The 26,976-nt window shown below is 56.9% G+C and overlaps 3 protein-coding genes across 5 annotated transcripts; 2 read left to right on the plus strand and 1 right to left on the minus strand.

The window, feature by feature from the left end:
* The first annotated feature begins 1,401 nt into the window (after positions 1-1,401).
* LOC111540893 (folate receptor beta) lies at positions 1,402-4,784 on the plus strand. Its single transcript, XM_023209534.1, has 4 exons — positions 1,402-1,598; positions 3,720-3,908; positions 4,026-4,161; positions 4,320-4,784. Exons 1-4 carry the CDS (start codon positions 1,464-1,466, stop codon positions 4,610-4,612), a joined length of 753 nt encoding a protein of 250 aa, XP_023065302.1. The 5' UTR covers positions 1,402-1,463; the 3' UTR covers positions 4,613-4,784.
* A 1,488-nt stretch (positions 4,785-6,272) lies between these two features.
* On the plus strand, positions 6,273-21,972 carry INPPL1 (inositol polyphosphate phosphatase like 1). 3 transcript variants are annotated; one of them, XM_023209531.3, is made up of 29 exons: positions 6,273-6,631; positions 7,584-7,988; positions 11,068-11,131; positions 11,226-11,376; positions 11,605-11,725; positions 11,962-12,102; positions 12,337-12,430; positions 12,536-12,625; positions 12,803-12,898; positions 13,000-13,150; positions 13,241-13,347; positions 13,675-13,777; positions 13,872-14,068; positions 14,377-14,494; positions 15,111-15,207; positions 15,497-15,635; positions 15,746-15,845; positions 15,946-16,034; positions 16,312-16,393; positions 16,526-16,615; positions 17,128-17,241; positions 17,373-17,461; positions 17,969-18,056; positions 18,148-18,303; positions 18,543-18,621; positions 18,717-18,857; positions 19,995-20,667; positions 20,918-21,051; positions 21,139-21,972. In XM_023209531.3, the coding sequence occupies exons 2-29, from the start codon at positions 7,807-7,809 to the stop codon at positions 21,227-21,229; spliced, it is 3,777 nt and encodes a 1,258-aa protein (XP_023065299.1). In that variant the 5' UTR covers positions 6,273-6,631; positions 7,584-7,806; the 3' UTR covers positions 21,230-21,972. The 3 variants fall into 3 exon arrangements, with proteins under 3 accessions (XP_023065299.1, XP_023065300.1, XP_023065298.1); XM_023209530.1 differs by lacking the exon at positions 6,273-6,631 and adding an exon at positions 6,666-6,787; XM_023209532.1 differs by lacking the exons at positions 6,273-6,631; positions 20,918-21,051 and adding an exon at positions 6,665-6,787.
* Positions 21,934-26,909, minus strand: PHOX2A (paired like homeobox 2A). The gene is made up of 3 exons (XM_023209533.1): positions 26,521-26,909; positions 23,856-24,043; positions 21,934-23,072 (listed from the first exon to the last, which is right to left on the minus strand). The coding sequence occupies exons 1-3, from the start codon at positions 26,735-26,737 to the stop codon at positions 22,623-22,625; spliced, it is 855 nt and encodes a 284-aa protein (XP_023065301.1). The 5' UTR covers positions 26,738-26,909; the 3' UTR covers positions 21,934-22,622.
* Positions 26,910-26,976: the final 67 nt, after the last annotated feature.

Here is a 26,976-nt window from a genome sequence, read left to right on the forward strand (position 1 = left end):
GAGACTGTCCTGCCTAAGCCTCCCAAGTAGTGGGGTTTACAGGCGCCTGCCACCATGCCTGGCTAATTTTTGTATTTTTAGTAGAGACGGGGTTTCATCATGTTGGTCAGGCTGGTCTCGAACTCTTGACCTCGTGATCTGCCCACCTCGGCCTCCCAAAGTGTTGGGATTACAGGCGTGAGCCACCGTGCCTGGCCACATCTTTCTTTAGTAAGATCATGCTGGCTCCTGTGGGGAAGGCAACTTGAAGGGGAAGAAATTGGAAGAGGGAAGACTTGACACTAAATGTAGAGCCATGGGCAGTAAGTTTTCGGAGGGACCTTTACCAGAGAGGGAGAGGAAGCAGTCTCCATCATCCACTCTGTAGTGACAGAGCCCAAAGGGACAGCTCTGTAATGGCTGGAGGTGGGGACAAGGGCAGCAATGAACAGAGGAGGTGAGGGCTGCTCCTGTTGTTGAGTGCCTTCCAGGATACCAAGTGCTGGTCTGGCTGCTCCAACATGGGAAACTTTCATGTTGTCTCTCAGATCTAAGGGGCTCTCTGCATTTTTAAAAAATTTATTTTTAATTTTTTAAACTTCTATCGTTTTACAGGTGGTTTTGGTTACATGGATAAGTTCTTTAGTGGTGATTTCTGAGATTTTAGTGCACCCGCCACCGGAGCAGTGTACACTGTACTCCATATATAGTCTTTTCCTCACCCCCTCCTCACCTTGCCCCACCCCCAGTCTATATCATTCTCATCTGCATTTGTTTTTTGAGAGGTAAAGTGAGGTCTGCTGCATTAGCCCAGAGACAGCTGAGGAGGCTGGAAAGGAAAATGGCTTTCAGAGAAAAGGGAAGGAAAAAGTCTGAGGAAGCAAAACTACTTAAAAACACTGCTCTTTCCATTTCTGCATCATTTAACCAAACACCATCCTGTGGGTTCTGTCACTTGATCCTTATGCTGATCTGAGAACTCGGCAGAGCTGGGTCACTGCCTTCCCCAGGGCTAACCTGGTTTCTAAGCTGGCACAAGACCCCAGGTGATCCAGCATCTAACCACAGAGCCCTTGCTGGACAGACATTATGTGTCCCTGGCTCTGTTCAGGGAAGCAGGGCATAGGTCTGAAGAATTTAATTACTTGTCATAGATAAAGCCTAGAGAAAAGATGAGGGCACAAAGTATCTCCTCCAAATTGGGAAGACTCCCCCAGGATTCAACTCACTAATGCCAGTTCTCCTGAGCCCTTAAAGCCTGGGGGCGAGGGAGCCCTCCTGGTCAACCCTCTGTACCCTAGCCTCAGGGAGCTTCAGGGCCCCAGCATTGAAGGAACAGGGTCTGACCTCATTTGCCACTGTAGGGATGGGGGGACTGCGGCAGGAGGTGAATGCGCTCCCAGCCTGGAGCCCTTTCCCCTCAGGATTTGGTTTCCCTACCCTAGCTCCCCCTGCAGGGACAGAGAGGCACGGCCTGGAAATGGATGCCACTTCTGCTGCTTCTGGTCTGGGTAGCCACCATGTGCAGTGCCCAGGACAGGAGTGATCTCCTCAATGTCTGTATGGATGCCAAGCACCACAAGACAAAGCCAGGTCCTGAGGACAAGCTGCATGACCAAGTATGGCTGGAGTGTGCCTCTACTAAGGAGGGGGCTGGTTCTAACAGGGAGGAGAAAGGCAGGATGGTGGGAGAGGGATTGAGGGGTCAGATACCTCCACACCCTGAATTTTTGCTGTGGGAGAAGATGAAGGTGGAGTAGGAAGAGTAGAGAGGCGATTTTAGGGGGGCCCTCCCCAGAGGTGGATACCATGTTGGCAATAATATTGAGTCGTCATTCAATGGGCACCTACCAATTGTCATGTGTTTTTTGTATAAAATTTCATATTCCTAGGGGTTCTTTGATGTAGGTAGATGATATTCTCCACATTACACAAGTAAGTGAAAATGAGGCTCACAGAAGCACATGGGCCCACAAAGGAGCTGGACAGGAATGGCCCCTGTGGAGGGGTAGGAATATAAGTGGGTTAGGCTCCTCCTTTGGTGGGCAACAGACTAGGGAAGCGCTGGCTTTTCCCACCCTCACTAAATGCCAGTTCCATGGAATGCCAAGGGAGAAGAGGAGGAGGCCCTTCTGGCTGTAATTTGAGGCACGGGGGCTAGACATTCACACAGTCTATATACATGTATGCCAGTGGATTGCAACCCTATTAGATTCAATGTCTCCCTTTTATGACAGATTTTTTTTAGATTATTTTTTCTATCCTGCAATGAAATTCAAAGAACCTATTTGTATGCATAATTTTTGCAAATATCAACATAATGCTCTGTAATATAAAGGAGAAACACACAGAAAGTAACTTGTAATAAAATAATACATATTTCAATATGTCAGTTCTCTGGTATGACTACATTAGAAGGCATTAAGAAATAGCACATGCTTGCTTTTGTCATAAAATCATGAATGGGGAGCTACAAATGAAGACTGATACAAGTATATTCTATTGGTGACTTAAACATTCTAAGATACTATAATATAAGCAATGTTGCTATAGATGTCATACTTTTCTAAAATAGTGAATAATTCTAGTAGAACAAAACACATAGTACAACCTTCTATTTCATGGTATTTGCAGTCCTGGAAAACCCAGTCTAGATTACAATCTTGTGAGAATATGATGTGCCTATATGTAAGATAGAGATAGATTTAAAAAGTAGGGCTTTTGCCTACTTTTTTTTTTTTTTTTTTTTTTTTTGAGAAGGAGTCTGTCACCCAGGCTGGAGTGCAATGGTGTGATCTCAGCTCACTGCAGCCTCTGCCTCCAGGGTTCTAGTGATTCTCCTGCCTCAGCCTACCAAGTAGCTGGGACTACAGGCACCCGCCACCATGCCTGGCTAATTGTTTTGTATTTTTACCAGAGATGAGGTTTCACCATGTTGGCCACGTTGGTCTCAAACTCCTGACCTCGGGAACATGCCTCGGCCTCCCAAAGTGCTGGGATTACAGCCACGAGCCACCACGCCCAGCCTGGCTTTTGCTTACTTTTTCCAGCAAATATTTTCATGGGCCTACTATGCGTCTGGCACTGGCCTAGCCACTGGGGACACAGATCTTTCTACATGCCAAGAAGAATAAATGTATTCAAACTCCATTACTGCATGGCTCGCTCCCTCTCTTCCTTTGCTCAAAATGTCACCTATCAATGAGGCGTTTCCTAACCTATTTAAAATTTCAGCAATTCCACATTACCATTTCCTGCTCTAACTTTTCCCATATCATTTATCATATCCTGACATACTATATATACATATATATATATTTAGTTCTTACTGTCTGTCTCTTCTGACCCGAATGAAAGTTCCATGAACACATATTTCTGTCTGATTTGTTCTCTTCTGTATTCCCAGCATCTATAAGCATGACTGGCATAAAGTAGGTGCTCAATAATTTTTAAATGAGTATGTGAAAGGACTTTTTATGAAGTGTTACGTGCCTCATAAATGATAGCTACTACTTTCAAGACAGGGTTTCCCTGGGCTCCCACAGTCCCCTGATCACATGGTTGTAATTGTGTTTCCTCCAAGAAAGGGGTTCCTGGAGGCCTAGGATAGAGGGTCCATCACAGTGAGTGTTCCCAGGGCAACCTGCTTAGGGCAGAGGAGTAAGAACCAAATGGGGGAGAGACAGGAGGTGGCAGGAGGAGGAGGGTATGGCGCTTAGTCTTGTGCCTTCCCCACACAGTGCAGTCCCTGGAAGAAGAATGCCTGCTGCACGGCCAACACCAGCCAGGAGCTGCACAAGGACACCTCCCGCCTGTACAACTTTAACTGGGACCACTGTGGTAAGATGGAGCCCGCCTGCAAGCGCCACTTTATCCAGGACACCTGTCTCTATGAGTGCTCACCCCACCTGGGCCCCTGGATCCGGCAGGTAGCGTGTCTCCCCCCGACCCACCCCAGCAGACTGCCATCCCCCTCCATCACTTCAAGGCGATGGCTGCCAGCATCCCTGGCTGAGAGGAGCCCTGCCTCCCCACTTCCCACCCAGGTGAATCAGAGCTGGCGCAAAGAACGCTTCCTGGATGTGCCCTTATGCAAAGAGGACTGTCAGCGCTGGTGGGAGGATTGTCACACCTCCCACACCTGCAAGAGTAACTGGCACAGAGGATGGGACTGGACCTCAGGTGAGGGCGATTGAGGTGGGGTTAGGAAAAAGGAGATTGAGGTGGGGTTTGGAAGATCCTCCAGGATTTAGGGTGGGGTGAAGATTTCTGGGGGTGGCGAGAAGTGAGCTTTGGGCCCAGGGGCTGAATGTCTGTGTCCACCATGTCTCTCCCTGTAGGAGTTAACAAGTGCCCAGCTGGGGCCCTCTGCCTCACCTTTGAGTCCTACTTCCCCACTCCAGTCGCCCTTTGTGAGGGCCTCTGGAGTCACTCATACAAGGTCAGCAACTACAGCCGAGGGAGCGGCCGCTGCATCCAGATGTGGTTTGACTCAGCCCAGGGCAACCCCAATGAGGAAGTGGCGAGGTTCTATGCTGCAGCCATGCATGTAAATGCTGGCGAGATGCTTCATGGGATTGGGGGTCTCCTGCTCAGCCTGGCCCTGATGCTGCAACTCTGGCTTCTTGGCTGAGTTCAGTTCTCCCAGACTACCTGCCCTCAGCTTGGATAACCAGGCTGGGCTCAGCTCAGCTCCCACAAAAGACAGCGTCCTAAGCATGCTTTCATAAGTCACCTAACCCTCTGTCACCCGGTCAGTTACTGCTCCATGGTGGGGCCAACAGTCATTTCTAATAAACAGACTGACACATCCATGTCTGTGGAATTATTTTGGTTGTGAGTTTGCGGCGGGGCGGGTGGGAGACAGATTCTATGGCTTCTGGATTCCTTCAAATTAGAGCAACCAGACTAGGGTTTGAATCCCAGCTCTGCTACTTACTTTGTGAAAAGGTAACACTTTGCTTCACTGCTCTAAACCTTTGTTTCCTCCTAGATATAAAGAGGATAATAGTCCTGCCCTCAGGCTTGTGAAATATAGAGGAGCTGTTGCCTAGAAAGCCCATGAGCCCGGTGTCTGCACATTAATAGTCTTCAGGGATCCTGTTGCTCCTATTGCCCCAAGTGGGAGCCAGGTCCTGAGCTGTTTTGTCTTGGTCTCCAAACAGCCTCCTGGTCCTCCAGCCCTTGTCTGCCTGGCTCTGTGCTCGGCTCTAACAGAAAAGCTGGGAATGGGAGTCCAGGAAAGGCTCCGGATTGCCAGTGGGATGAAAAAAATGTGATGCACGTTGAAGGAGCAGAGTTGGGGCTTGGGACTCTCAGAGGAAGAACAGAGCCAATTGGAGAGGGCAGTCTAGGGGGTTCCTTCAGTGCAATACTCAAGAGCCTGGAACTGGTCCAGCGCTTTGGTGTCCTGGAAGTGTGGCTGGAAGAGTTAGACACCTTTAAGGGCTTCCTGGGGTCAGGAGCCTCTGGCACCTTTGTCTCCTCCTAGGATTGGTAGATATGCCTATCTTGAGGACGTTGCTCTGTCTTCGCAAAGCTCTCGGGGGCTGGGCCTGAGTTATCTCTGGGTCTCCCAACACCCCTTTCCCTTTGGATAAGTCTTTGTTTGCACACTCCTACTACAACTGTCCCCAGAGAGGCACAGGTAAGCGTCTGAGAACACCCTGCAGGTAGGTGGCCCAGCTAGGACTAGAACCCAGGTGTGCAGACTCCTAGTCCAGGTCTCTCCCCCACTACCAAGGATACCCCTCACATCAGGCTCATCGTTTCTTATACTACAAGGTGGCTGATGAGGAAGGTGGCACAGATTGTTGGATGAGTTATTGGGTTCTGGAGGCACGTTGGGTGGGTGGGTGGATCTCTTAGCTATTACATTTATCTAGTGTGGAAGGCCCCACAGAGCCCCTTCCACGTCCCAGGCTCTGTTCCAGCTGGGTTAAGTCAATGCATATTTGAAATAGAGGAAGGAGCTCGCGGGACTGACCCGGGCTCCGTCAACAGGTTCAACGTAGCAAAGTGAAAGTTCTCTCCCAGGTTAAAGGGATTCTCCCACGGCGGCCCGGGAGATAGTGGCGGCGGGAGCCCGACTGGAGGCCTGCGCCTTTAAGGAGCCAGGGGGCGGAGGGGCGGGGCAGGAAGACGACTCCCCGGAGACGCCGCCACCGGCTAGGTCTTTTTTTGGGAGGGGGCGGGCCAGACCTTTTTATGGACTCCGCCCCCTCTCCAGCGGCCGCGACCCCTTCCGCTCACGGCGTTAGGGGAGGGTACCAGGGGGTCGTTGAAGTGGACCCCGTGTGGGAGCTCCCCGCTGGGCGTCCGGCCCGCGGAGGCGCGAGTTTGCTGACTCGGAAGGAGCCGCTGGGGCGGGGGCGAGTGCCAATAATACCCGTTCGTCCCGCAGCCGCGCTTTACAGTTTACACAGCTGTCACCTTCGTTCCTCTTTAATTAATAATAAAAATAGCCGCCGTTCGGGAGCGCGGGCGGGGCGCCAGGCCCGGTGCCGAGCGCGGTACAAGCCTGGCCCCCAGAGCCGGTCCTCGCCACAGGATCCCCATTTTCCAGAGCGGGAAGCCGAGCTCAGCCCCACGCCGCGACTTGCCCGAGGTCACCCAGTGGGCCAGCGGCTCCGGGACCGAGGCGCGGAGCGGGGTGAGGCGGGGCGCGGTGCTGCCCCCAGCTCCCCGGGGCGGCGCGGGGCGGGGCGGGAGGCGCGGAGGGCGGGGGCGAGCGCGGATGGCCATCTTAAGTGGCCGCCTGGAGCCCAGGGCCGCTGTCCGGGGAAGGGGCGCCGGAGCAGCCCGGGAGGTAGGGGTCTGCGTGCGGCGGCCGGGATCCCGGGAGGGAACTTTCTCCTAGACGGGCCAGGGGATCCTCCTGGCTTCGGACTGCTGAACCCCCGCAAGGCCCGGCCTGTGGGTGTGGGGGTGGTGCCGAGGAACTTGGCCGAGAGGGGGAAGGGCTCTGCCGGGCTGGGAGGGGCTCCGTGAGGGGCTCGAGAACGTCGCACTTCGTCTGGGGGTGTGTGGGGGAGCGGATCTTCCCGCAGGCTTTGCTGGGGAACGGTCCCCTTGGAGTTGGGGGCTCAGATCTAAGAGGGGGCTGTATTTCGCGGGAGTTGGGGGCCCTGCCTGCCTGGGGGGAGGGAAGAGAATAGGTGGGGGGGGGGGGGTCGTCCTGAATCCTTCGCAGGTTTGGGGAACTCGGTGCAGCCAAGCTGTACGGGGGCCGAGAGGAAGAGCCATGCAGTGGAATCAGACCATTATGGGGTTTAGGGGTCATATCATTGGGAGAACTGAGAAGCGTCGAATTCTCCAGGGGTGCCTGGATCCCGAAGTGTCGAGCCAGGATTGGGGGACTTGGATTTAGATGGGGGTTTGGGGACTGGATCTCCTCGGGTGAATGGTGGGGGCAGGATCATTGTGAGGTCTGGGAGGTCCCGGGCCCTGGGGGAAGGTGGGGGCACAGTTCCCGCAGGAGGAGCTGGGGGCAGGGGCGGCCCCGGCCGCGGGCCGAGCGGAGGGGGAGGGGGCGGCCGCCGGCTCTGCGCTCCGCTCCCGCCCCTCCCCCGCCGCCTCTGAACAAACTTTTCTTTCTCTTCAAGTTGAGGCCGGCGCTGCAGGCAGCGGCGGCTGCGGGGCGAACGTGGCGGCCTGCGCGGCGGAGTGCTGAGTCCCGATCCCCGGCTCTGTCCGGCCCACGGATCCTCAGGCCCGGGCCCCGGGCCCGGCCCCAGCCTCGGCCCTGGCCCCAGCCTCGGCCCCGAGCGTCTCGGGGCGGATGGCGCGGGGAGACGGGCGCGGGCGGTGCTGAGCCCTGCGCGGGCCATGGCCTCCGCCTGCGGGGCGCCAGGCCAGGGGGGCGTGCTGGGCAGCCAGGCCCCCTCCTGGTACCATCGCGACCTGAGCCGCGCGGCCGCGGAGGAGCTGCTGGCCCGGGCGGGCCGCGATGGCAGCTTCCTGGTCCGAGACAGCGAGAGCGTGGCGGGGGCCTTCGCGCTCTGCGTCCTGTGAGTGGGGCGGGGGCTCCTGGCGGGCTGGTGTGGACCGGGAGCGCGGGCACGGCGGGGTGTGGAGAGGGCCCGGGTCAGGGTGCCTGGGGCGGCGGGACGCCAGATCCGCCTCCACCCCCTGGAGTGGGAGCCTTGGCTTTCTCCTGGGTCTGAGGAGGGACGCAGGGGCACTTCCTGCTGTGTGTCTGGGGGCACTTTCAGGAGCCTTGAGGGCAGAGGATATGGGGTTCTGCGGCCCAGTGTGACTGTGATGGACGAAAAATTCGGGCATTCCCCGGCAGACCCCTTCAGGCATCCTCCATGTAGAAGTGAGCAGGGGGGAGGATGTGCATTCCACGTTATGTGCAGTCCCGTTTGGATAGGGACTGAGTGGTGAGCAGGAGAGGGAGTCGGGGCAGAGGGACTGACGGGGTGTGTGGGGATGCCTGGCAGCTTCCTTAGGGCCCCTTCCTGTGCTTTGGGGTTCTGACTGGCCGTGTGTGGCTGGTGGGGGCGGTGGTGGGTGGTGTAGAGAGGAAGGCTTGGGGAAGCAGAGGCTGAGGCTGTATGGTACCTTGCCATTATTTCTGAACCAATGAGTGAGTGAGCCCTGGCTCTGGGCTTGAGCCCTGGTTACCTGACTGCCCTAGCCCTGAGCTATGAGTGCTGAGAGCAGCGCCATACTTCGTCCTTCTCTGAGTGGGCCAGGTCCTGTGGCTGTGCCTGTCAGCTGAGTGTGGTAGTGGTGCTGGAGTGAGTTAGCACTCTTGGTTTTGCAGTCTTCTACCTGCTTTGTACCTCCTGCCCTGCAGTCTGACATTGAGTTGGCTTCTGTGGGCCCAGTGAGTGGGAATCTGTGGGGGCTGCTTTATTTAGATCAGTTATTTAGCTCTTTATTTAGATGTTTCTTGACCTTGTGAACCCCCTCCCAAACTCCTGTCTGGCTGTCCTGGCCATGGCTCGAGCAGGGCTCAGCAACGCCCGCTGCCCCATGCCATCCGCCCGGCTTACCCCTTTGTTCTCCTGACATCTTTGGTGGGGGGGCACATTAGCCTAGACTACGGGAGACTTTTCTGTTTGTTTGTTTTTGAGACAGAGTCTCGCTCTGTTGCCCAGGCTGGAGTGCAGTAGTGCGATCTCGGCTCACTGCAACCTCCACCAAGTGATTCTTCTGCCTCTGCCTCGCGAGTAGCTGGGATTACAGGCGCTTGCCACCAAGCCCGGCTAATTTTTGTATTTTTAGTAGAGATAGGGTTTCACCATATTGGCCAGGCTGGTCTTGAACTCCTGACCTCAAGTGATCCACCTGCCCCGGCCTCTCAAAGTGCTAGGATTACAGGTGTGAGCCACCTCACCCAGCTGGGGAGACATTTTTAATTGTCACAACTGGGATGGTGCTATTGACATCTAGTGGGTAGAAGCCAGGGATACTGCTAAACGTTCTACAGTGCACAAGAGAGTCCCCCACAACAAAGAACTGTGCAATCCAAAATGTCAGTGGTATGGAGGTTGAAAAACTCTAGCCTAGTCAATTGACCCAACAAGGAAGGGGCCCTGTAAGTCTCAGCTTAGGCCTCAAGTCTGAGGCCCAGTAGGGGGAGACTAAGGAGGGACAGACTAGGCAGATGAATATCCCCGAGTCCTGCCTCCCAGCCCCCTCTGAGGCATACCCCCTAATTAGGCTGGGAGGGAGGCAGGTGCTGGGTCAGCTGTTGAGTGGGAGGGGGACAGCTGAGGCCTGTGTCTGGGTGAGGAACATTATTGTCCCAGGAGGGGGAGAATCCTGGCCCCATTGCCAGGGGAGGCTGTGAATGGGGTGAGGGGTCTGTCTGTGAGTGGGGGCTTCACGTTTGCCAGCTGACTCTGGCTCCTCCCTGCATCTTAAGAGCCTGGGGATAAGGATCAGATGTGGACGATCAGACATGGGCAATATCTTAGATTTGCCAAATACACACATACTTGCTTACCTGTATACATTCCGGGTGTTCATGAATAACATGCAAGACACGTCCCTGCCCCAGCAGGCACGGGCAATCTGACCAGGAGGCTAGGATACTGACCCTGGCTTTTGCCATGGTTTAAAACCCCAACTCCACCTTTTACTTACTCTGTGACCTTAGGCAAATGACTTTTCCTCTTTGAGCCTATTTCCTCAGCTGGAGAATGGGGATAATAATATCTGTTTGGAAACATGAGAATTAAGTAAGATTTATAGGACACTGGGTACCCAGCATGTCACAGATAGGATTCAGTTAATGGTATGCTATTGTAATAAACACAGATAGTGTTTATAACAGTCTACAAAGGAACACCCAGTGACAGACACTCACCCAGCATAAGCAGCCAGGAGAGCCCCTGAGGGGGCCACGGTTTGGGGGTCCTCACCTCCCTCCTGCCAAACACCTAGGGTGACTCCTTGGGGAAGCATGCCCTGAGGTGCGGAGGCAGAGGATCTTCTATCCCCCACTGATTGTGCACCTGGCTTAGCTGTCACCTGCTCAGCTGGGCTCCTGTCTGTCAGCACCCTTCTTGCCTCTCCTTGGCTTGGGGCTTCTAGAGGCCCGGGTTTCCCGTGGGGGCCGTCTTTGGTGGGAAGGCCTAGGGTGATGTCCCCACACTCCTCGGCAAAGGTGCCCTAGACATACCTGACTTCAGCAGAGCCAGACAGCAGCGTAAACACGGGAGGCACACACGCGTGTTAGCGTGTTGCCTGTGTGTTCAAACAGAGGCTAACCAGGCTGCTGAAGATTCTTAGTTTGGCGGGGGTCCCAGACTGGTACCACAGCCCACAGGGGCTGTTTAGACAGCTGTGGAGGCCACAAAAGATCTCCCTGTTGCTTCCCGGGCCCTGCCCTGTGGTGAGTGTGGAGTCTGTGTAGGTCTGGTGGGAAGAGGGGGGTGTTCTGGTCATTCCTGCCCAATAGGCAACACCAGGAGGGTGGAAGTGGACCGACCCCATCATTAACCCTGTGAGGTGGTTTTAGGGAAACCAAGCTGAGGGGGTCGGCGTGCTGAGCCTGCTGGCAGGAGGAAGGGGTGCTTTGGGTCTTAGACCCCAGCCTGGGGGTGACAGATTCTGGCCCTGCCTTGGCATCAGGTATCAGAAGCATGTGCACACGTATCGCATTCTGCCTGATGGAGAAGATTTCTTGGCTGTACAGGTAGGAGCTTGGGTCCCTGACCCCTGACCTTGATCCAGCCTAGGGCTTGGGGACCTGCTGGCTGACCCTTCCTCCCCCTCTTGCTGGCCCACAGACCTCACAGGGTGTGCCTGTGCGCCGCTTCCAGACCCTGGGCGAGCTCATCGGCCTGTACGCCCAGCCCAACCAGGGCCTTGTGTGTGCCCTGCTTCTTCCTGTAGAGGGGGAGCGAGAGCCGGACCCGCCAGATGACCGGGATGCCTCAGGTACTTCCCAGTGTGTAGGTTCCCTCCCTGCCCCTGTCCCTTGGCTCTGCCTGCCTCTTCCCATCCCCCCTTCTCAACCCCACCTCTCCTGTAACCCCGTTTTCCTTGGCCATGATGCCGGGGCCCTTTATCCTTCTTTCCATGGAAGTCACTTTACAGCTGCGTCGTGCCTCCTACTCCACTGAGTGTGGGAGGCCCAAACGGCTGCCCACTGACCCCTGCCTACAGATGGGGAGGATGAGAAGCCCCCGCTGCCCCCGCGCTCTGGCTCCACCAGCATTTCTGCCACCGCTGGGCCCAGCAGTCCCCTGCCAGTCCCTGAGACTCCCACAACTCCAGCTGCTGAGAGGTGAGACCCCCATCCCATTCACTGAACAGGAGACCTTTTCTCCTCTGAGAACTATTTCCCTACCAAGGGTGGGGAGGCCTTCTAAGGCCCCACCAGGAACCCCTACCCCACCTCAGCCCAGAGGCAGATACCCCGATCAATCCTGGTTGCCACAGGTACTATCTGCTCTAGGGATGGGGCAGACGTGCAGGACAGGTCAGCAGGACCTCCACTGACTTCTTAACCCCTCCCCAAAGTGCTCCCAATGGACTGAGCACCGTCTCGCATGAGTACCTGAAAGGCAGCTACGGGCTGGACCTGGAGGCTGTGCGGGGTGGAGCCAGCCACCTGCCCCACCTCACTCGTACCCTCGCCACCTCATGCCGGAGGCTGCACAGGTATCTGGGACATCCAACCCCATGTATTACACCCTTACCTCTGACCTGTCCTCACCTGCTTCCTGGCTGTACGGGTGCCCTGATCTCTGACCCTGAACAGTGAACTAGCCATTGCCTCTTGACTTTCCTCACCAGTACCCTTTATCCTTGTGGTGAGGTGGAGGCTACCCTCAGTGCCCCCTTCCCTATACTCAGGTCGGGGTGGGGGTTCTTTTGATCTGATGTCTCCTCTAGTGAGGTGGACAAAGTCCTGTCAGGCCTGGAGATCCTGTCCAAAGTGTTTGACCAGCAGAGCTCACCCATGGTGACCCGCCTTTTGCAGCAGCAGGTAGGATTGTAGGGAGACCTCTGGGAGGTGGGTTCGTGTTCTGGAGCTGGGTGGGAGGCTCTGTGTAGGTGACTCATGTGCAAGCCTGGTTCTTCCTCCCCCCAGAACCTGCCACAGACAGGGGAGCAGGAACTAGAGAGCCTGGTGCTGAAGCTGTCAGTGCTAAAGGACTTCCTGTCAGGCATCCAGAAGAAGGTAGCATGACCTCTGACCTCTGACCCTTGACCCCCAATTCACTGGCCACTGTCATTGGCCTAGCACTGATCTCAACCCTGAGTCCGCAACTTAACATTGGCCCCAACGTCAATTGTGCCCCTCCCTGCCCCAGCCTTCAGTGTGTCCCCTGACCCCACCCTGCCCCGTTCCCTCCAGGCCCTAAAGGCCCTACAGGACATGAGCTCCACAGCACCCCCGGCTCCGCAGCCATCCACACGTAAGGCCAAGACCATCCCCGTGCAGGCCTTTGAGGTACATGGCAGTGGGGCCTCACAGGGCAAAGGGTGGTTGGAGGTGACCGAGGTGCTGCCTGCTCCAAGGTCTTGTCAGCAGCCTCCCCACCTGGCCTACAGGTGAAGCTAGATGTGACCCTGGGTGACCTGACCAAGATTGGGAAGTCGCAGAAGTTCACACTGAGCGTCGATGTGGAGGGTGGGCGGCTGGTGCTGCTGCGGAGACAGCGGGACTCCCAGGAGGACTGGACCACCTTCACGCACGACCGCAGTGAGCCAGGGCCAGACCTGGGAGGGGTGGGCAGGGTGGAGCCCCTGGCCCAGGGGCACAGGCCTGTGTGACCCGTCCTCCATGCCCTAGTCCGCCAGCTCATTAAGTCCCAGCGTGTCCAGAACAAGCTGGGTGTTGTGTTTGAGAAGGAGAAGGACCGGACTCAGCGCAAGGACTTCATCTTTGTCAGTGCCCGGGTGAGCAGCAGGCTGGGCCAGGCCACTGGGGACTGTGGGAGTCCCCCACATGGGTGCTTCCCATTGGATGGAAAGAGAGGGAACACGTGATGTAGGCATGCCATCCCTCCTGGCAAGGGTGGGTCTGACAGCGTAGAGGGTGTTGAGAACGGGTGACCTGAGCGTGGATAACATTTACCAGCACTGTTACATGCTTGAGCAGTGGGTATACAATGGAGAACCAGACAGACCCTCTCCTCATGGACATGAGCCAACTGGCAGGGTATCCCTGTGGAAGGGGGGCTTTCTGGATGCCTACCTGCCCCTGAGTGGCTGCTGTCCCCCCAGAAGCGGGAGGCCTTCTGCCAGCTGCTGCAGCTCATGAAGAACAAACACTCCAAGCAGGATGAGCCCGACATGATCTCCATCTTCATAGGCACCTGGAACATGGGTCAGGCCCGGGCTGGGGCTGGGGCGGGAGAGAGGGATGGCTCCAGAGCAGGTGCCTAACCCCTCCAGACCCACCTCACCCCCTTCACTTCCAGGAAGTGTACCACCTCCAAAAAACGTGACATCCTGGTTCACATCGAAGGGTCTGGGGAAGACCCTGGACGAGGTCACAGTGACCATACCCCATGACATCTATGTCTTTGGGACCCAGGAGAACTCAGTGGGTGACCGCGAGTGGCTGGACCTACTGCGCGGGGGCCTCAAGGAGCTTACGGATCTGGATTACCGCCCGGTGAGGGGGGGTCATCTTGTCCAGGCCCCTGTCCTCACACACCACCTCCAAACTATCCTACTTGACTTCATGGGCAACCCCGGGAGCACAGCTTCACTGGCTTTTTCTCTGGTCCCTGAGCATATCGTTTGGGAGATCTGACCTGAGTCCTTCATGCCACGAGAGGAACCATTTATCTCCAGTCCCTCAGGAAGAGGGGTGGCAAGCCTTCCTATCCTGTGATGGACACAGAAGTCTATTTACAGTGCAGGGGGAAATGCAGGCAGTGGGTGCAGCAGGGCAGTGGTGACCATGCACTCTCTACCCAGATTGCCATGCAATCACTGTGGAATATCAAGGTGGCAGTGCTGGTCAAACCAGAGCACGAGAATCGTATCAGCCACGTCAGTACGTCCAGTGTGAAGACTGGCATCGCCAATACCTTGGGTAAGCGGGGCTGGCAGGTGCCCAAGGGTGGCAGCGTCCCTCTGTCCATGGCTTCTGCTTCCTCTCGAGCCTAGTATTCCCCTCTTTTGGTGATCTGAGTTTTCCCATATATAGGGTACTTTGAACTTTGAAAAGCATATTCATATTCCAAATCTCTCCCAGCACCACTGGGAAGGCAAGGCCAGGATAATTACCCCCTTTTCACAGATGATAAAACTCAAACCCAGAGTGGTTGAGTGACCTGCCCAAGGTCACACAGCAAGTAAGTGGTGGAACCAGGCATTGTGCCCAGGTCTCCTGATTTTTAGTCTGGTGCTCTCCCAGGAGAGATTCTGCTCAGAATTTGCAGGGCCTTTCAGTTTCACCCTTGGGGTCCCCTGTGATCTCCAGGGGCTCTGCTCACACCTACGGACAGACTCAGGCCATCCACACAGACCATGTGTGCCCAGTGAGGACCCCCCCAGGGAAGGTGTGGGTGTGTGCAGGGGCCTGCCCATGTCACAGCGTCTGGTGGCTCAGTGGGAGGATCCTCTCACTACAGCTTTGAGAGGCAGAAGGGAGAGTTGGGAGCCCTCTGAGGGTGACCCGGGCCTTCCTCTCTTGCTTGTCCTAAAAGGAAACAAGGGGGCTGTGGGAGTCTCCTTCATGTTCAATGGCACCTCATTTGGCTTTGTGAATTGTCACCTTACCTCGGGAAATGAGAAGACGGCTCGGTGAGGGGGCACCTTTCCCATGGTCTCTTTACACCCATCCTGTTCACCTGAGGCCTGTTCTCGCTCCCATATCCCAGCCCATGACCCTCCCGCAGGCCTGTCTCCAGAGATTCCCTGCTCTCTTACCCCAATTCAAGACCGTTCTGTTCCTGACCCTGACCTTGTCCCCAGGGGTCTGGATCTTTATCCCATCCCTGACTCCTGAGACTTCTTCCCTTTACGCCTATCCCTGACTTCTGGCCCTGACCCTGGGGATCTACCCCTCCCCCCCCCCCCCCCCTCCCCCTAGGAGGAACCAGAACTACTTGGACATCCTGCGGCTGCTCTCGCTGGGCGACCGGCAGCTCAGTGCCTTTGACATCTCTCTGCGTTTCACACACCTCTTCTGGTTTGGGGACCTCAACTACCGCCTGGACATGGATATCCAGGTGTGAGCAGGGCCCTGCCATGGCTGTAGGGAGTCTAAGGGTCACATGGGCTATCACCCCTGGCTCTGGCTCAGGAGGAAAGTTTCCAGCCTTTGCATCCTCCACCCCAGGAGATCCTGAACTACATCAGCAGGAAGGAGTTTGAGCCCCTCCTCAGGGTGGACCAGCTCAACCTGGAGCGGGAGAAGCACAAGATCTTCCTTCGATTCAGTGAGTGTGGGCCTGGCAGGTGGTGATCTGAGGGCTAGGAGGCTTGCAGTATCCCTGGGTATCAGGGCCCTGAACCCCACCTGTCCCCTGCTTTCCTCAGGTGAGGAGGAGATATCCTTCCCACCCACCTACCGCTATGAGCGGGGTTCCCGGGACACATATGCCTGGCACAAACAGAAGCCAACTGGGGTGAGCCAAGAAAATGGCATGGGCCTTGGGGGACCCCAGGCCTGCGATGAATCAAGAATTTGGGTCAAGGGTATGGGTCTCTGCAGCTTCCACTCCAGCCTCTGTGGCCCCTCTGAGGCCTTTGGGTGATCCTGGGTATTGTGAGGATCCGAGAAGGGAGGTGGGTGCTGGGGCCCCTTGTAATAGAAGTGTGGGGACTCATCAGCTCTGGAGTGGGGTCCATGCCAAGCAGCCCCCTAGCTGTCAGCTCTAACCATGCTGCCATCCCCTGCCCCAGGTCCGGACCAATGTGCCCTCATGGTGTGACCGGATTCTGTGGAAATCCTACCCTGAAACTCACATCATCTGCAATTCTTATGGTCAGAGCCTCCCGGACAGAGTGGTGGGAGATCTGGGGTGGTCACCATCTAGACTCTGCCCTAACCTTGGGAGGTGGGTGCAGAGGGTTGGAATATTCTCCCTGAGTCCCCATTCCTATCGCCTCTCCCCAGGTTGCACAGATGACATCGTCACCAGTGACCACTCCCCTGTGTTTGGGACATTTGAGGTTGGAGTTACTTCCCAGTTCATCTCCAAGAAAGGTGACTGTTCCAGATGTGCTTGTGGATGTGGCATAATCTGAGTGGGCAAAGGTGGTGGCCTCGGGATGTATACAGGTTTGACTATGTAAGTGTGTGTGTGGGTGTGCGTACCAGTGAGTGCAGGAGTGCTTCTCAAGGTGTGATGTGTCAGGGTGTCTGTGCGCTGGGGCCATCACAAGAATTATGCGCCCATGCTTGTGTGTGTACATACGTGAGTGTACACATACCTATGTGCCTGTGTCTGTCTAGGCCCACGTGTGTGTCCCTGAGTATGCCTGGACGTGTGGCAATCCCGCAGGCATTCTGGTCCCCAGCATCCTCTTCAATGGGCATTTTATTCTTGGGTTGTCTCTTTGCTCTGGTCCAGGGTCTGGGCTCTGGAATTTCCCTGTTGGTAGCCCTGCCTCCTTGCTCTGGACCCCTGATTTCATGTCCCAGGGCCCTGCTTCTCTGTCCCATTTCTCCTATGATCCTCTCAGCCCTCCTGTTTGCTCTTCTCCCTTTCCCTTCAGGGCTCTCGAAGACTTCAGACCAGGCCTACATTGAGTTTGAGAGCATCGAGGCCATTGTGAAGACAGCCAGCCGCACCAAGTTCTTCATCGAGTTCTACTCTACCTGCCTGGAGGGTCAGAGGCGGGTCAGGGGCTGGGTGTGGGCCAAGGAGGATGGGAGGCCAGAGGGTGCAGTCGGCTCACTACTTAGTGGGAAGGGAAGCTGAGAGGTGGTACTCAGTTGGATGTCCCCCACCCCTCCCCAGAATACAAGAAGAGCTTTGAGAATGATGCCCAAAGCAGTGACAACATCAACTTCCTCAAAGTGCAGTGGTCTTCACGCCAGCTGCCCACGGTGAGGCTGTGGGCAGGGCCCCTGCTTATGGGTGAGGGCACAGAGAGGGGTGCAGAAGAGTTTATTGAGGAGCCTGCCTGGGAGGGAGTGTGGGGCCAGCAGAGCGTGTGTGTGTGTGTGTGTGTGTGTGTGTGTGTGTGTGTGTGTGTTTGTGTGTGTGTGTATGGGCATGAGTGAAGATAAAGGCCTTTGCTTTATTCTGGGAGTGTGGAACCTTGTTGCAGTTTGTTCATTCATTCAGGAGATGCTTCTTGAGCTTTTGCTAAACGTCAGGTCCTGTGTTAGCTACTGAGAAAATTAATTAGTTACGGTGATGCTAAGTGCTGTAAAAGGCCTGTATAGGGCTGTGTCTTCTGCATTAAGGATTTGGCTCTTCTCTGAAGAGCTGAGTGTGAGTGAGCACAGATGACCTGAGGGTGGAGAGTGAGCAGTGTCAGGGGCAGCATGTGGGAGGGGCAGGAGCACGTGGCAGGGCTTTGTGCCTCATTGGGCCTCCCTGCTTCCCAGCTCAAACCAATTCTGGCTGATATCGAGTACCTGCAGGACCAGCACCTCCTGCTCACAGTCAAGTCCATGGATGGTTATGAATCCTATGGTGAGGAGTGAGGGGTGCTGAGGGGAACAGGAAGTCAGGCAGGGCCTAGATTGGCTTGGTAACTTGCTGGTTTGTCCCATCTGCCCCTCAGGGGAGTGTGTGGTTGCACTCAAGTCCATGATTGGCAGCACGGCCCAACAGTTCCTGACCTTCCTGTCCCACCGTGGCGAAGAGACAGGCAATATCAGAGGCTCCATGAAGGTGCGGGTGCCCACGGAGCGCCTGGGCACCCGTGAGCGGCTCTACGGTGGGGACTTCAATGGGACATGAGATAGGGCGGTGTGAACAGATCTAGGAGGGCAGGACTGGGGTGTCGGGGGCATGCTGGAATCTCTGGGATACCTGGAGGTTCTGCAGCCACCGCTGGGAATTGTCTGCCCCAAGGCATAGCTTGTGTGTAGCTGGGAAAGGGCTGGAAGGCCCCGTGGGCGTCTGTGGGATCCAGGAGCCCAGGTCTCCTCTGAGTCTCCCTTCCTGCCCCCTCAGAATGGATCAGCATTGATAAGGATGAGGCAGGAGCAAAGAGCAAAGCCCCCGCTGTGTCCCGAGGGATCCAGGAGCCCAGGTGAGCTGGGGCTGTGTTGAATGTCATATGAAAGGGTACCTGGGGGCATCTGGTCAACCCCACTTCATCCCCTCTCTCCTGTGCATCCCTGGCAGGTCAGGGAGCCGCAAGCCAGCCTTCACAGAGGCCTCCTGCCCGCTCTCCAGGTTATTCGAAGAACCAGAGAAACCTCCACCAACTGGGAGGCCCCCAGCCCCACCCCGAGCAGCTCCCCGGGAGGAGCCCTTGACCCCCAGGTGAGAGGAGGAACCTGTCACTGCCCCTGCTTCCCCTGCCCACCTCTGTCCATCACTATCCCCTGCAGGGTCTCAGGGCTGGACTGGGGATCATCAGCTGCTTAGGTGTCCTGCTACCCTGTGGTTGAAGGTGCCACAGCCTTATGACTGTGGCCACTCTGGCCAGCCAGGCCACCCTTAGGTGTGGCTCTGAGTCCAAAGGAGCAGTCAGCCTTTCCTCTCAAGTCCGCCTTTAAAGATGGAATTTGAAATTGTTTTTAAGACAGCTCCCTCCATGTAAACAGACCTAGCTTGAGCCTTCTATTTAGAGGAAGCACACGGCTCGGCCTGGGATTTCCCAGGGTACCTTCTTTGGAACTCTGTCCTACAAGAGGCCCCACTTGAAATGGGTTTGTGGTCAAATGAGTTTGGGAAATGCTTTTTTCTAGATTCTTTTCTTAGCCATTCCCAGTGCACATTAGTATTACCAAAAGCTCTGAGCATGTGGACAGGAAGGAAACCTCTTTTCAGCTCTGTTTAATATAGTTTCTCAAACTTAATGGGCCAGGAAACTTATTTTCCACGTAGTAACTATTAACGTCCTGGGGAATTAGCGCTCTGTGTCACGCTTTGGGAAAGTGAGGCTTGCTTTCTAATTATATCCAATGGTTGCTTAAACTTACATAAATTCCTAGGTACAGTTTGGTGCATTTTCACTCATCTTCAGCTGTTGTCAGTCACCCGGGTTTTATCCCCAGGTTTGAATAAGACCCACCTCAATCTCTGAGAAAGATTCTGCAGTGGATTGACTGTGGGTGCCTCGAGAGGCTTTTCAAACCTGGCCTCTCATTGGAGGCTTTACTTGACTTGTCTTCTGGCACCTCTATTCTGACCCATTTAGCTTAGGTTTCACAGCGATAGATAAAGATATGAAAGATCTAAGAATCTTAGCAAGTGAGGCAAGGGTTATCCATTCAAAGGGTTATCCTCCCCCTGACCTTTAGAGATGAAGAAACTAAGGGCAGCTGATATGCTCAAGGTCATGAGAAAGTCTAGGACCAGGGGCCTTTCTGACTCCTATCTAGTTCTCCCTCCACTGCTCCCACTGCCTTAGACCTGGGTTCCTGGATCCTGGAGTCGTTCTGCTTCTACACCCAGGTTGAAGCCAGAGGGAGCTCCTGAACCAGAAGGGGTGGCCGCCCCCCCACCCAAGAACAGCTTCAATAACCCTGCCTACTACGTCCTTGAAGGGGTCCCACACCAGCTGCTGCCCCTGGAGCCACCCTCACCTGCCAGGGCCCCTGTCCCACCTGCCACGAAGAACAAAGTGGCCATTACAGTGCCTGCTCCACAGCTTGGGCGCCACCGGCCACCTCATGTGGGAGAGGGGAGTTCTTCAGATGAAGAGTCTGGAGGCACGTTGCCCCCTCCAGACTTTCCACCTCCACCACTGCCGGACTCAGCCATCTTCCTGTCACCTAGCCTGGATCCTTTACCAGGGCCAGTGGTCCGGGGCCGTGGTGGGGGTGAGGCCCGTGGCCCGCCGCCTCCCAAGGCCCATCCAAGGCCCCCACTGCCCCCAGGCCCCTCACCAGCCAGCACTTTCCTGGGGGAAGTGGCCGGTGGGGATGACCGGTCCTGCTCGGTGCTGCAGATGGCCAAGACGCTGAGCGAGGTGGACTACGCCCCTGCTGGGCCCACACGCTCAGCACTCCTCCCAGGCCACCTGGAGCTGCAGCCACCCCGGGGACTGTCCTCGGACTATGGCCGGCCCCTCAGCTTCCCTCCACCCCGCATCCGGGAGAGCATCCAGGAAGACCTGGCAGAGGAGGTGTGTGGAGCAGGGTGGCTGTCTTTGTGCCTGAGGAGTGTGCTTGCCCACAGCCTGGTACCCTTTCACTCCACCATTCAGCGCTCATGGTGTCCCCGCTCTCCTGAACCGAGCACTGGGAAGTTGGGAGACACATGAATCAGCCCAGCCTTTCCCTTCCTTTTCCCCAGAGCATGCAGCAGAATGTGACTGTCTGCAGGTGTTTCTATGGGGGACACTGAGCTCCCCCTGACATGCCCTGTTTTCTTAGGCTCCGTGCCCGCAGGGCGGGCGGGCCAGCGGGCTAGGCGAGGCAGGCATGGGCGCCTGGCTGCGGGCTATCGGCTTGGAGCGCTATGAGGAGGGCCTGGTGCATAATGGCTGGGACGACCTGGAGTTTCTCAGGTTGGGGAGGGGCTGGCCCCGGGGGCGGAGCTGGGGCCCTCAGGACCCCCTAGCCCATCTCACTTCGCAGCCTGTTTTACTCCACAGTGACATCACCGAGGAGGACTTGGAGGAGGCTGGGGTGCAGGACCCGGCTCACAAGCGCCTCCTTCTGGACACCCTGCAGCTCAGCAAGTGATAGCGGAGGCACCACGAAGCTGTGAACTCAGCGCCCCTCCCTGCTACCAAGGCCCAGCTATGGCCCCAGGGTTGAAAAGTTATGAGGGTCAGGGGAGTATGTCTCTGCCTATTTATTGGGGATCAGCATTCCCCGCTGCCCAATCATTTGCAATGCCCTAATTAGGGCATCCTGCCCCTCGCCTTTTAGGCTCAGGTCGGAAGGTCAGTTGCCATGGTTACCGAGGACCCTGGTTACTCTGGTGCTGTCCTTTTACTGGACTCCGCCTCCCAGCCCCAGGGGTACCTGTGGGGGTCCATTTGGGTACGTCTGGGCCCCCACTTTCACCAGTGTTTCTGCGGCCTTCCACCGGGCCTGAACCACAGGGGAGGCGCTTCGCTAAGACCTCTCCACCCCCGCTGGGGGTGGGGGCGGGTGTCCGTCCGGAAATGAAGGAAGAGCCCGAGGACCGGGCTGGGGATTATTTAAACTGTTCTGTGTGGGGTGGGGAGGGAGGGCACCTTAATAATATTGGGGTTGGTTGGGGTGGGGCAGGATCTCAGCCATAAAGTGCCAGTTTGCTTAGTTCTGTCTCCTGGTCCGTGCTGCCCTGCGCGCTGCGGATGCATGGCGGCGGGCTTGGGGAGGGAGGTTCCTCGCAGGTCTCAGCCCGGAACAAGGTCTTGCAGGCAGTCTTCTGGGCAGTCGGAAGGGTTGCGGCGTGATGTCTTCAATAAATTAAGTTTTATTTGGATTGAGTAAAACTTCAATAAATTACAAGCTTTTCAAAGAAAAAGGACAACCAAAACAATTAGGGAAAGGGAATACCTCTGTCCCATTCCCTGGGCAGCCCCTCCACTCCTCCAACAGGTCCACCCTCTGTGCCAGACGGGCTAAGGAAGAGAGGAGACACGTGAGGGACGCATTGGCAGTGGCCACTGATTATCCCAGCAACCAGCAGCCTCTGTATGGGTGGGGTTAAGGCGGGTGGGCCCGAGGGGTGGGGCAGCAGACTTTCCTGGTCACCAAGGTAAGGGGTGACCCAGCCACTGCAGAGCCAGGGAAGGGGGCTGTGCCGCTCCTCCTTGAGGATCTTCACTTTGAGGACACTGTGTTAGGGACAGGCCTCATGTGGGACCGTATCCAAAGAAGGCCAAGCTAGAAGGGGCTCCGGGGTTCTCCTGGAGGGGGTCCCGGTGAAAAGAATTCCGCTCTGCTGGTAGAGGGTGGGTGAGGACAACAGTGGCCCTGACTTGGTCTCCAAAGTTAGGGAGGACACACCCAGGGGTGAGACAGTAGGGAGTGGAGACGGATGGGGGTTTCCAGGTGGGTGGCCAGGATGGGAGGGACTATCAGGTCCTGGAGGGGCAGGGACGTCTCTGGGGGCAGGCTCGGAGCCTCCAGAGGCTGGCAGCTAGAACAGATTGGTCTTCAGGGCGGGGCCGGGCTTCCGGTGAAAGGAGGACAGAACCCCGGAGAAGGGCCCGGGGCCGGACTCGGCCGGCTGCCAAGCCTTAAGCAGTTCGGCCGCGCCGGCGCCGGGCCCGCCGCCCCCACCGCCCGCCACACCGGCCCACAGTGCGCCCTTGAGCGGCTGTGGCCCTGGCCCGGGTCCCGGCCCGGAGCCCAGTGCGACGGGCAGTGGGCTGGGGCTCAGGCGCGGGCTGGCCAGGCCTGGCGCAGGCGGCGGCGGCAGCGATGCGGTGCTATCCGGCGTGGGGCTGCACGTGGACTCCTTGGAGTCGTCGTCCTCGGAGGAGCAGCGCGCCTCGCCCTTTTTGGCGCCCGACGCGCCGGCCGCCCCCTTGGCGCTGGCCGCACGCTCCTGTTTGCGGAACTTGGCCCTGCGGTTCTGGAACCAGACCTGCGGGCACAGGGGCCAGTCAGCCTGGACGAGGGTCGGAGAACGCACGGGGTCAGCCCGCGGCCGCAAGGCTCGAGTGAGATCCTGGTTCGGAGAGAACCGGGCCCGGGTTCTTACTAGTTGGAGGGGCCTTCGGCCCTCCTGCACTCAGCCCACTGCCCTCTGCGCGCTCCACTGGCCCCTGCCTCCAGATCCCCGGGTTCTTGCCCTTGGAATCCACTCACCCGCTGACTCCGCTGACTCCCAGCACTCTTGGTCTCCTGGAGGGGACCCTGCCTCCGTTCTCCTCACCCTAAGTTCTTCCCCCAATTCCTTCGTTTAGGAAGCTCTGGGACTTCCCTCCTGGAGCGTTCCAGGGCGGTGGAGAGCAGTTTAGGGCACCAGGAAAACCTTTTGTCTAGGGCGTCCAGTCAAGGTGGGCCAAATGAACATCTTGTACACGGAGTTGTACAAATAGACAACAGTCTGCTCTAGCCCGGCTCTCTTCAGCCCTGTGCCTGCCACAAACTCAGCCTCCCAGGCTCCGGGTTTTCAAAGCTGCAGCGCCGGGATAGGGAACCCCAGGGGTGTTGACTGGCCTGCCCCCACTCCTCAGCCCGGCCCTGAGGTCGCCTGGGTCTCTCCCTCTACCCCCTCGGCCTCCCTCCTGGCTTCTCAAGCATCTCTAGGAACTTTCTGCCCTAGGAGGGAGACAGAGCAGAGGTAGCCTGAAGCTACCTTGGGAGATCGGGTCTCCCCCTTCCATGGGCACACACTCGCGTACACACACGTGCATACACGCACCTGCACGCGAGCCTCAGTGAGGTCGATCTTGAGAGCCAGCTCCTCACGCGTGTAAATGTCGGGGTAGTGGGTCTCAGCGAAGACGCGTTCCAGCTCCTTGAGCTGTGCGCTGGTGAACGTGGTGCGGATGCGCCGCTGCTTGCGCTTCTCGTGCAGGCCGGACGGCTCTGGGAAGAACTTGTAGGGCACTGCGGGTGTGTGCAGGGCGGGTGGGGGAGCAACAAGGATGGGGGAGTGAGAAACAGAGTTCAACCCGTTATATCCAGCTCCGAGGGAATCACACGCTTCCCCCGTCCGTGGCCTGGTCCCTCCTCTTGGTCCCAACAGCCTGGGGCGGAGCGTCCACCCTATCACTCAGTGGAGCTGGCGGGATAAAGGCGGAGGGAGATCAGGGAGACCCAAGCCCCAAGAGCGGCCAAGGAGAAAGCATAATCCAATACTCCAGCCAAGTCATCACCCTCCTCCCAAGCCCTGTTCCCTCCACCTCCCCTTGCACCCCCATTCAACCCCTGCCTCTGGCCCTCCCCTCCTGTCTCTCAGCCCCTCTGCCCCCTCTGTTTACCCTGGCCCTGGATGTCTGTCAAGTCTCATCAGCATTGCCAGGCTTCCCACTAACCAGTTCTGGGCCAAGGCTCTGCAACAGAGAACCTCCCACCGGCCCTCCTTTCAGCCCTACCACCAGCCATCCCACCGGCTTTCAGCTGTATACAGATTTGGCTCCCTCCACCTATCAACCTCCCCCCTTCCCAAGCCTCATTTCTTCAATCCTGCCCTACTCCCCTGACCCTCATTCTCCCCTAGATGTCCCCCTCTCCTCTTCCTCATCTTCCTCCATTTGAGTCTCTCTTCAACTTTCCACTTCTCGGCCATTCTTCTCTTTGTGCCCATTGAGAAGACTTCTTCCATCTTCTCTTTGCCCTTCTTCTTTCCCAGGCACCTTCTCCATGTCCCATCTCCTCCAAAGCCAACACTGCCCCCTAACTCTCTTCCTATACCCATCCCAGTCTCCACCGCCCCATAGGTAGTGTTTCTGACAGTACCTCCCTTCCCTGTCTCTAACCCTGGTTTCAGTCTTCATATTCACCAGAGGTCTCCAATCTCCATCTTTGTCCCATCTCTCCAGGCCTCCATCTCCCCTGATTCTTGTCTCCAGCACCCCATTTGTATTCTCATCTTCCTCATCTCTATTTCTAATCTTCCTTGGTCCCCATCGCCTGATTGTTATCTCTATCTCCCCAACCCTGAGTCCCCATTTCTCCTAGGATTTCCAGTGCTTCCACCTCTGCTCCCATCTCTCTGTACCTTATCCCCATCTCTCTGGTCTCAAAACCCTGTATCTCTGGAGCCTGTCTCCCCTCTTCCCAATCCCTACCCTCATCTGGCTCAGGGTACCAATCTCCCCACCCTGGTTCTCATTTCTCCAAATCCAGGTTCTCATTTCTCGTATCTCTCCCCCAACTCCCAGTCTAGAGGGCCCAGTCTTCTTCTTCTTCTTCTTTTTTTTTTTTTTTTTTTTTTTTGAGATGGAGTTTCATTCTGTCTCCCAGGCTGGAGTGCAATGGCATGGTCTCAGCTCACTGCAACCTCTGCCTCCCAGGTTCAACCAATTCTCCTGCCTCAGCCTCCCAAGTAGCTGGGATTACAGGCGTGGGCCACCATGCTTGGGCTAATTTTTTTTTTCTTTTTTTTTTTTGTATTTTTAGTACAGATGGGGTTTCACCATGTTGGTTAGGCTGGTCTTGAACTCCTGACCTCAAGTGATCCACCTGCCTTGGCCTCCCAAAATGCTGGGATTACAGGCGTGAGCCACTGTGCCTGGCCCTTAGGCCCCAGTCTTCTACTTGGGTCCCCAGTGGTCTTCCCAGGAGGGAAGGAGATAAAATTCCATGAGGCAGGCTGGGACTCTAATCAGAGGGATGAGATGACTGAGAAGCTCAGTGAGCTTGAGGGTTTGGACAGGGACTTGGATCAAAAGGCTTGGGGATGCAGGAGCTGCTTCCAGGTTCTACAGGACTCTAATTGGGAGAGTCTGTGGGGGAATGGGGAAATACAAGTGGCTTAAAAACCCGGGCCCCTTTATTGCGAGCTACGGGATCTGGTTTTGGTGGCTACAGAAGGGTTCGGGCCCAGGAAGCATGGGTCCAAGACAGGGCAGGAAGGGCCTGATGGCCACGGGGGCTCTAGGAAGCTTCCCATCTGGGCAGCTCAGCTGCCTGCAGAGGTCCTTGCTGGGACTCATGCATCTTGTGGGGCAGGGGTGACGGCGTGGTGATAGGGCTGAGCTGAGAGCCTTTTTCAAAGATCCAGGGCTTGTAGAGGTTTAGTGGTCAGCCTTTGCAGGTGGTGAGGGGAAGGTTTAGCGGTCAGTCTTTGCAGGTGGTGAGGGGAAGGCCTGGTAAGGGGCCCAGAGCTGGATGGGGATCTATTTCCTTGACCTGAAGGGCACGAGACAGAGATTTGGCAACGAGAAAAAGGAACAGGAGAGATGAAAGGGTGAGGCTCATTCCTGCGGAGAACCTCGTATTCTGGGGGTCTCTCGGGGCATTGGAGGGTCTGGCCAAGGCAGGAATGGGGGCGGCTGAGGGAGACAGTCGCATTCACTTGGCGAGCGGGCCCGGGGATTCTGCAGGAATTGGAGGGAGGGTTGGGCCGGGGCTGCGCTCACCTGCGGAGTAGGGCGCGGGCTGGTGGTCGCGTAGGGCGCCAAGCGCGCAGTTGGAGGAGCCGAGCGCGGGGCAGGGCGGCCCTGCCGCGGGGAAGGCTGGCCGCAGGGGGCTGTATTGGAAGCCGCCGGGCTGGCTGCAGGCGCCAAAGTCGCCGTAGGCGGACGCCTCCATGGCCGCCACGCACGAGTCGTATGAATTGAGGTAGGAGTAGTCCATCGGCCCGGGGGGCGGGGGCGGGGGCCGGGCCAGGCCGGGTCGGGGTCTGGGTCCGGGTCGAGGTCGGAAGGGATGTTCGAGCGCCAGGCTCCGAGGACCCGAGGCCAGCTCTGAGCGCCCGAGAGCCCGCCCGCCCCGTCGCGGCCGCACTCAGCCCGGGTGCAACGCAAGTGCAGCCGGCCCGGCCCGCGCGCCTTTTAACGCGCAGGACCCCGTGGAGGGGGGCGGGGCGGGGCTAG

The sequence above is a fragment of the Piliocolobus tephrosceles genome, chromosome 13 (genome assembly GCF_002776525.5).
Source record: "Piliocolobus tephrosceles isolate RC106 chromosome 13, ASM277652v3, whole genome shotgun sequence".
NCBI lineage: Eukaryota > Metazoa > Chordata > Mammalia > Primates > Cercopithecidae > Piliocolobus > Piliocolobus tephrosceles.

Bases quoted from the DNA above. Each gene is read 5' to 3' on its own strand.
- LOC111540893 (XM_023209534.1), top strand. From the start codon at position 1,464: ATGCCACTTCTGCTGCTTCTGGTCTGGGTAGCCACCATGTGCAGTGCC. The intron at 3,909-4,025 runs GTAGCGTGTCTC...CTTCCCACCCAG, and splicing joins TGGGCCCCTGGATCCGGCAG to GTGAATCAGAGCTGGCGCAA. The intron at 4,162-4,319 runs GTGAGGGCGATT...CTCTCCCTGTAG, and splicing joins AGGATGGGACTGGACCTCAG to GAGTTAACAAGTGCCCAGCT.
- INPPL1 (XM_023209531.3), top strand. From the start codon at position 7,807: ATGGCCTCCGCCTGCGGGGCGCCAGGCCAGGGGGGCGTGCTGGGCAGC. The intron at 11,132-11,225 runs GTAGGAGCTTGG...GCTGGCCCACAG, and splicing joins AAGATTTCTTGGCTGTACAG to ACCTCACAGGGTGTGCCTGT. The intron at 14,069-14,376 runs GTGAGGGGGGGT...CTCTCTACCCAG, and splicing joins CGGATCTGGATTACCGCCCG to ATTGCCATGCAATCACTGTG.
- PHOX2A (XM_023209533.1), bottom strand. From the start codon at position 26,737: ATGGACTACTCCTACCTCAATTCATACGACTCGTGCGTGGCGGCCATG. The intron at 24,044-26,520 runs GTGAGCGCAGCC...ACACACCCGCAG, and splicing joins GCCCGCGCCCTACTCCGCAG to TGCCCTACAAGTTCTTCCCA. The intron at 23,073-23,855 runs GTGCGTGTATGC...CTGTGCCCGCAG, and splicing joins TCACTGAGGCTCGCGTGCAG to GTCTGGTTCCAGAACCGCAG.